General features: G+C 58.9%; 1 protein-coding gene across 1 annotated transcript; it reads right to left on the bottom strand.

Moving 5' to 3' along the window:
* Positions 1-218: 218 nt before the first annotated feature.
* UBALD1 (UBA like domain containing 1) lies at positions 219-5,131 on the bottom strand. Its single transcript, XM_081090369.1, has 3 exons — positions 4,898-5,131; positions 1,547-1,609; positions 219-1,293 (listed from the first exon to the last, which is right to left on the bottom strand). The coding sequence occupies exons 1-3, from the start codon at positions 5,015-5,017 to the stop codon at positions 940-942; spliced, it is 537 nt and encodes a 178-aa protein (XP_080946495.1). The 5' UTR covers positions 5,018-5,131; the 3' UTR covers positions 219-939.
* Between the last annotated feature and the right edge of the window lie 3,646 nt (positions 5,132-8,777).

Genomic DNA, 8,777 nt, shown 5'->3' with positions numbered 1-8,777 from the left:
CTGGGATTCTGGGAACACAGGCCAGAAACTAACTTCATGGGAAAAGCCTTAGGTAGGGGGGAAGATTCCAGAGCATGTTGTGGATGAAAAGACAGCAACACACAGGAGCAGTGCGGGACTGGAGGGTAGCCCTCTGTTCTGGCTGGCTGTGCCCTCCCCACAAAGAGCCAGCTGGCAGCAAAGCTTAGGATAAGAGGCAAGACCACAGAGCCTGGTGGTGGTTTGGAACTCTTTCTTCTCCTTTGTTAAAGGGGAAAAGGAAATGGGTATGGGGTACCCCCGGGCTCTGGGCAAGGCATGCAGGCAGTCCCAGCAGGCAGGCACTGGGGGGGCGGTGGGAAGAGTCCTGGAGTTTCCCACAATCCTTTTCTCTGCAGGGAACAGGAAGGCTGGCTACTGAGTTGGGGGAGAGAAGAGGGCCCTGGGGAGGGGGGCAGCGGGCAAGGGACTCAGGGCTCACTCTAACATGCAAAGTCCAGCTGCCCCATAAACTAGGTTGCTTCTTGAGTAACATACGTATAAATACACAGACACAGCCACACGCACACATGCGGAGAAGGCTCTGCATTCCCGAGGGTGGGGATCTAGCCTGCCTGCCCCAAGGAGCTCCACGGTAGGAGCGCAAGTCTCCGGTAGGAGCCAGGCAAGTCTCCGCAGCCTCCTGAGGTGGGGTGAGTCCTCTGGGAAAGACTGTTTGGTCTCTGAAGTTCTGTCCACCAGCACCCAGATGATCTGAACCAAATCCATGCAAGCTGGGTGCTGCGTGCCTGCACTTCTGCATACTTGCAGGCAGCCTGTGTGCTGGCACAGGGGGTCCAGTCTCTCCCCTCCAGGGCTCCAGGGAATGGGGGTGCAGACAGAGGGTAAAGGGGGCCAGTGGAGATGTCTTCTCCCCCGCCCCACGGGGTCCTGGCCTCCGGGAGGGGGGAGGGGCCTCCCTTATCTCTCAGCCTCCATGGCAGGGTGGGCCCTTGGTTCTGAGGCAGCTTGTTGGGGGGCCAGGGGTGGCCAGTCTGACGCCGGGGAAGGGGGTGCCGGAGTCCACAGGGGCGGCTGCTGTGGCTGGTGGTGTTGTGGTCCCCCTGGGGGTGAAGCCACCATTGGCCAGCTGGGCGCTGCAAAGCTGCCGGTGGCACCGTGGGGCAAGTGCGGCGGGGGTGATGTGGCCGTGGCAGCCATTGGGCTGCCGCTGCCGCCACCGTGGAAGCTCTCAGAGGCCTTGAGACGGGAGAACATGGTGAGGGCATCTGGGAAGTTGGGAGGCGTTGCAGGGGTGTTGGCGGGAGTGCACATCTGTGGGGAGGAGAGCAGAGAGGGAGGGGTGAGCACTCTTTCTGGGAGGCACCAATCTCCCAATGGCTCCTAGCTGGACACACATGCTCCTTGCCCCCCAGTCCACCAGTCAGGGGCTCACAAAGGAAAGGTGCGGTGCTGAAATGGGCTGGCCTGCCACACCTGTTGGTGGCCCCTCCATGGCCAAGAGCCACTGCAGCTTAAACTGGAAACCCTTGCCATAGCTGCCCCTGAGGCCATTGGGGACACTTACCATCTGGTGGTGGTGGTGATTGTAGGGAATGTTGGTCTCCTGGAAAAAGGCGCTGAGGGCCGTCTGTGGGAAGAAAAGCCCAAGCTTAACTCTCAGACCCCTGCCCGACCCTGCTGCTACCTCCTTCCTTCCCAGGCTCTCTGGGACTTGATGCCACCTTGGGCCTGTCACCACTTGAGCCTTACCACCTCCCAAGGAGGCACCTGGGACCCCTGGGTAGGTATGGTGGGTGGTGAAGACCCTCATGAATGTCTGCCCCCTGGGCACCAGGTGTCTCCAATTTGCACATACCTGGTGTCAGCACTGTGACTTGGGTGGCAGGTAGCACCCTGGTCAGTCTCACGGGGAGAGGCCTCCCAGAGACCTCAGCCCAATGATCACCAAGTCCATGGGTGGTAAGCCCCTACTCTTCTCTGAGCCGGTTTCCTCGTCTCTGAGCCAAGGCCCCTAGATGTCAAGTCTGTGACCCACCTGTCCCTCTCCCTGGCTGACCAAGGAGCTCCACCCTTGTCTGGGCCTCAGTGATTTTCCACAAGGAGACTGAACTAGGTGGCTTCCAAGTTCCCTCCCTTGCAACAGTGACCTCCTAAGATGTGTGGTTCCAGCTGGGAGACCCAGAATTAAGTAGGATGGTCTTGGTTTGCACTCCCTGCCCCGCTCACCTGAGTCTCCAGCAGAATGTTCTCAAGGTGACAGAGCAGGAGGATGGCAGAGGTGGGGTTTACACCCAGGACTGTGAGGAAAGGGGGATGAGAGCTGGCCTGGGTCAGACCAGCTCATCTGGAGGCCCTGGGGACTGGAGTGAGGGGGCTCCAGTGTTGGCCTCTAAGAGCCCCCAGGGAGGTGCTGGCATTTGGTGTGTCCTGGCTCAGCCCCTGCAGGAGGGCGTCAAAGAAAATAAGGAAACCAGCTGCTCTTGCGAAAGTGCTTGGTGAGGGAACCCGTCAAGTGTGTGAAGGGTCTGGCAGGCTCTGCCAAGTCCCAACCCAGCTCTAAGCAGCCCCTGCCATTCTCATTCTTCCCATCACCACCCCCTCAGATTGGCCTTCTCACAGCTCTGCGCTGCCCATCCCCTCCCCCGCCCCTAACATACCCAGAAACCCAACCTGGCTCCCAAGGGTTTCCCTGGGGTTTTTGTAGTTTTCTTAAAGTAAAATCAAATGATTATTCTGGGCATTTCCTGCTGAAAAACCCCACCTGTGTCACCAAATAGGGTGTGGGAGCTAGGGGAAGGCAAGTACTAGTCTCTAAGTACCTCCTCATGACCCCCAGCCCCACCCATGGAGCCCCAGGGACACACCCAAACCATTCTTCTCCTAACAGTAGCTCCAAAGGCCTCTGAGTGTGAGAATTTCAAGGAGAAACATCTGCCCCACCCTTTAAGGAAACAGAAGTTTCTCCTCCCCCTGCAGCCTCTGTCCCCATTAACACCTGAATCACAGAGAATGTGACCCAAAAAGACAGCTTCCATAGAAGGCAGAGGGGGTTAGCCATAAAGAACCTCTCATTCACTCCCACCCTGAGACCTAAGGTTTGGTTGGGGGTTCATGACCCCCAACCCATTTTCACTTTAAGTGAACCTTCCTGTATTCATATCGCTGTTTTACAGATGGTGAAACTGAGGCTAAGTGAACCCCAGGCACTGGGGTCCTACCCCTGGGGGGCCATCAGAGCCCCCAGTGTGTAAGCTGCTCTTGCCCCTGCTTGGGATCAGAGTCCCCCCCCCACACACACACACACACATTTCAATCCTCAAAACCACATTTTCAATTCCTGTGATCTATCAACAACAACCTACACTGCCTGAGTGACCACTACGCTATTGCCAGACTCTGTGGGCTGGACTGAGAGTGCCTGCCCACTGGACACCTGCCTGCCCAGCCCCAGGCAAGAAGGGAGCCATGTATGCAGATGTGGGACTCAAGCAAACTGCCATGAATGTGGTTTTGCAAGTTTTGCTACATCCAGCCCCAGAGACAAGCGTGCTGATTAGGGAGCTTCTTGCAGGGTGCGGCTGCCAGCCCTGAGGGTGGGGGGCTATTCACCCCGTAGAGGTCAACTTGCACCCCCAAGTTACAAAGGAAAAAACTGAGGCCAGAGAGGGGAAATGACCTTCCCAGAGAGAGAGCATCTTCTGGAGTGAGGGCCGCACAGTCATCAGATCTCTGGCAGTAAGCAAGGGTCCCTTGGGTGGATAAGCCACTGCCCCTCCAGACCGATCCCTCCCAACCCCCAGGAAGCTCCCTTGGCTCCTGGTCCTTCCTGCAAGCCCAAACGCCTTTCCGGGGCTGGCTCCCCATGGGGAACTAGGCTCCTGGGTCCCTGCTGGGCACAGAGTACAACTGCCTGAGGCTGGGGCCCTTACACCCGTGAGGAACGGGGCTCAAGTGGCTCTGGCCTCATCCCTAGATACTACCTCGAATTATTTCTGGGGCAGCTGAGTTAGGAAAGTAGCTTCTTGGTAGCACAAGCCTGGGCACTAGCGCTCTATGGGTCAGGGAGGCCTGGGGCGGGGGGCCGGTGAGGGCTGAAGCTACTGAACCGCACACCTCGCCTGCACTCTGCAGGTGGAGTCCCTGCCAACACAGGAGGGCCCCAAGACAGCACCGTACACCCGGGTGTACACGCATGGCCACTAGCTGTAACACGGCGACGTGTATGCGCACGAGCACACACCCCGCACCCGCGCCCCAACCCGCGCCCCAGGTGAACTGCGTGTTTACACTCGCCAACATGCCCACACGCAGCGTGGCGCGTGCGTAAATACAAATGCACATGGACGTTGGCACACGCGCCTCTGGGCTGCCCACCAAGCACGCAGACCCACACACGCGGGGCGACTCCGCCCGTGGGCCCCAGGGCTCTTCAGACCCAACCCCGAGGCTCGGGGAGGGGGGATTGAAGGCGGGTAGAGCGTGTCCCGCTCGACCCAGGCCTGGGGCGTCCTCCTTCCGGCCGCCCGCCCCACTGTCTGTGTCCCGGCCCCAGTGCCGCCCCGCCCTGGCCTTAACCGGAACAAAAGTGGGGGGTCCCCGCATCCTCACCGCCCAGGAACTTAGGGTCCGAGATTCGGGGTCCCGGAGGGGGCGAGCCGCCCCTCCCGCTTACCCCGCGCGGGCGGCGTTTCCGGGGGCCGCGTAGACTCGGCCGCGCCGCCAGGCCCGACCAGCCCGCCGCGTGAGCGCGCGGGGACTCGGACCCGGGCGCGCGATCGCCGGACAGCGGGCCCAGAGCACGCCCCCTCGCACCCCGGCCCCGGCGGAGCGCGCACCGCACGTGTCCACACCGCACACGCTCCGCGGGACCGGACCCCGACCCCGGTCCCCGGCTCCCCGGCGCTCGGCCGCGCACCTCGAACTGCCAGTGGGCCGCCTGCAGCAGCTGCTTCGCCTGGTCGGCCGCACAGCCGGCCGTCAGCACGAACTGATTGATCATGACCTGGTGCTTAAGCTCATCCATGTTCACGGACATGGCGCCACCACCGCCGTGCTGCCCGCTCCTCCGCTTCACGCGTCCACCATTAGCGAGCCGGCTCCGGCTAATACAAATATTTACTGTGCGGCTCTGACTCACCGAGCCTCGCCTGGCTCCGGGGCTGCGGGGGGCATGCTGGGAGATGTAGTCCGCCCGCGCCCGCCCGCGCTCCATCGGGGGCTGTAGACCGAACTGTCCGACGCCGGGCACCTACTGTGTGCAGAGGCGGGCCGTGACGAGAGCTGGGCATCCGCGCCCCTGCCCTGGCACTAACGGGGGTCGACAGGCGGAGGCCACAGAGGTCTTTGTCAAGACCCTGGCGAGCCCGGGTGTGGTTGGCATCCCTCTGGTGAGTGGGCGCACCCTTTGAGGGAGAGGGTCCTAGCAGGTTTGGCACAAATCAGCAGCACTAAGCCGCGAGGCCCCAGAGATCTGGCAAATAGTAGGCGCCTATATTCGTTCAGAGAATAAATAAATTTGCCCTTTAAAACTCTGTTCAAAATCACCGCCTCCAGGAAGCCTTCCAAGTCTCCCCAACACCCCAAGCGCATCACCCCGCACTTGGGAAGCGGGTCCCTCCCTGGCCTGGCGCTCGGCCAGGTACGCAGTAGGCTCGAGCAACTTCTGGGGTTAGGTAGGAATGGCACCCTGGATGGCCGGCGAGGCCCGCAGTCTTTGTTGCCTCGGGGTTCCTTCCCTGCGACGCTCCCACTTTCCCACGCAAAACCTGGTGCTCTTTGCCGGAAATCTCGCCTTAACCTGCAGGCGCCAGGACCGCGCGGAGCCAGTTCCGGAAAAGGCCCCGAACTCCTATACCCAGAATGCTCCAGTTTATTTGCAACATACGGTCCCGAGTGACGTCAAGTGAGTGAGGCTCCGTCTCTGCCAATGGGCGACCGCAGGGTGTTAGGACCTGGCCATATAAGGTAAACAAAGCTGGCCGCCCAATGCGGTGGCGTTTGGGGCGGGCCCAGAGGCTGAGCGGACCTGTGTCACGTGGCGGGCGGGGGCGGGGCTGAGGAGCGCTGGGGTGGGGCGCTGCGAGAAGTGTTTACAGCCCTGCACGCGCCGTTTCCGGTTGACCTCTGGGTTCTACCGTCCCGGGTCCTGGGGTGGGCCAGGGGGGCGGCAAGCTCGGAACCGAGCCGGGACCGGGAGTCGAGAAGCCCCGGGAGGAGGAGTGGCTCGGTCACCGCTCCAAATGACCTTGCCCCGGTTCCTCGCTTCCTAGGCCAGTTTCACTTGTTGGGCCCTGACTCTGTCCCGGGCTCCGACGTGACCCGGGTACAGAGAGAGAGAGAGCAAACCCAAGAGGGGTCCGCTGGTGGCGGGGCTGGGGTGGGGGCGCGTGTCAGAAACCCCAAGGACAAATGAGTTGCAAGTGTGGGAAGTGCTCTCAGGAAACATATAAGTGGTGGGTTAAAGGCCACTGAAGGGTTTTAATAGAGCTGATCCGTTATCCACATTAGAATCACTGGCTGTGGCGGCGTGAGGACCAGATGGTGACCGAGGGATCCAGTGGGCTCGGGGGATGGTCTGGATGTGTTTGGTTCTCGAGCCCGTCCCTGCCCAGGGCCTAGTCCGCAGAATTGGATTGAAATTGGGGGAGGGACTGTCGCACACTGGGCGGGTGCCCTCCCCTCCCCCAGAGGGGGGGAGTAGAGACTTGCAGTGCTTTCTCTGCGGTGCTTTTCCTGGATCCCTCAACCCTTCCAGGGGTTGACTTTGGCGAGTGGGAGGAGGATGGGGAGTTGTGAGGGACAGGGGAAGCTGGTATATGTGGAGGAGGGATTCGAGCCCTGCTAGAGTGGGGAGCTTGATCCACTGGCTGAAAGTCCCCTTCCAGTGGGTGCTTCAGCCCTGGCTGAAGTCACCTGTCCACTGGCCTTTCTTCTGCCTTATAAAGATCATTCAGTCTCCACCATTTTTTCCAAACCCTGGTGGTGCCAGGAGATTTCTGCTCTTATTAAGAATGGCCTGCCCTAACCGGTTTGGCTCGGTGGATAGAGCGTCGGCCTGAGGGCTGAAAGGTCCCAGGTTCGATTCCAGTCAAGGGCATGTACCTTGGTTGCAGGCACATCCCTAGTAGGAGGTGTGCAGGAGGCAGCTGATCGATGTTTCTAACTCTCTATCCCTCTCTTTTCCTCTCTGTAAAAAATCAATAAAAATGTATTTTATTTTTTTTTTTTAAATATATTTTATTGATTTTTTTATAGAGAGGAAGGGAGAGAGATAGTCAGAAACATCGATGAGAGAGAAACATCGATCAGCCGCCTCCTGCACATCTCCTACTGGGGATGCGCCCGCAACCCAGGCACACGCCCCCGACCGGAATCAAACCCGGGACCCTTCAGTCCGCAGGCTGACGCTCTATCCACTGAGCCAAACCGGTTTTGGGAATAAAAATGTATTTAAAAAAAATGGCCTGCCCTAGCCGGTTTGGTTCAGTGGATAGATGTGGGCCCACGGACTGACTGAAGGGTCCTGGGTTTGATTCTGGTAAAGGACACATGCCTTGGTTGCGGGCTCCCCGGCCCTGGTCAGGGTGCCAACCAATCGATGTGTTTCTCTCACATCGTTGTTTCTCTCTGTCTCTCCCTCTCCCTTCCACCGTCTCTAAAAATCAATGGAAAAATATTCTCAGGTGAGGATTAACAACAACAAAAAAGAATGGCTCCTCGAGCTAGTGTCTCTCAGTGGCTGAGTGTCAACCATGAAGCAAGAGTTGACTGTCTCCATTTCCAGTAGGGGGCCTGCAGTCGATGTCTAGCATCATCAATATGAATTAATGTGGGCAAAGTACCCGGCACAGGATAGGCAGCTCTGAGTATAGGTACTGTTACCACTGGGCCAGCAATAGGGCATGGTGGAAGGTGAACAAGTTCCAGAGCCAGACAAGCCTGGTTGCCAGTCCTGACACTGCCACTGAATGACTGATGTTGGGCAAGTTCAGTTTCCTCATTTGTAGAACTGAAGGTGAGAGCCAGGAGCTCTCCCAGGACTGCTATGGAGTAATGCCAGGGCGGAGCTCCACATGGGCCTGGCATTCAGCGAACCATTTCTAGTACTCACCTCTTTGCCTCTGTCTAGTGAGTCCAAGCCCATTTTACAGATAAGGAAACTGAGGCTGGAATCCAGGACTTCTGACACTTTTTCCAGTGTTCAGGGCCCTCGAAGAAGAGCAGGCATGCAGTGAGCCAGCAGGATGTGTTTCTGGCAAGGGAGGGTGAGTGTTGGCAGGGCCTACTGGGGGCTTTTCTTGCTGAGGGAGGCAGGAAGTACCTTCCCCCACCCTCATCCAGGCACCGCTCAGGTACCTGCACAGGCTTGTCCAGCCCAGACTGGGGTGGGGTAGGTGGGGCTGGCAAGAGCAAAGGTCACCCCTCGGGCCCCCACAGTCCTCGAGCTGGCTTGTTTTCCAGGAGCAGCAGAGAAGTAAAAAAACCTTGTTTTCAGCCAGGATCAGCCTGGCTAGAAAGTGGACTTTGGCTTTTTTAGCAGGCTCAGATGGGGCCTGCCAGCTGAGGCTAGTAGATGGGGGATGAGAAAGTAAAATGCATTTCAGGCAGTGCCCTCATCTTTTCTGAGGTCCAGAGAGGTGAGGGCCTTGCCACAGTTGGCATAGCCAATTCACAGAGGTGCAGGGTCCCGGCCTTCTCAGCATCCCTTGGCCCCCTCCTCCCCACCTCCATTCTTTCGATCACTCCACAGATGTGTTTACCAGACATAGTACACTGGGTGCCTGGCTCTGGGAGCA

The sequence above is a fragment of the Myotis nattereri genome (assembly GCF_964212035.1).
Source record: "Myotis nattereri genome assembly, chromosome: 4".
NCBI classification, from domain to species: Eukaryota; Metazoa; Chordata; class Mammalia; order Chiroptera; family Vespertilionidae; genus Myotis; species Myotis nattereri.
This window is presented reverse-complemented; position numbering and strand designations above follow the sequence as displayed.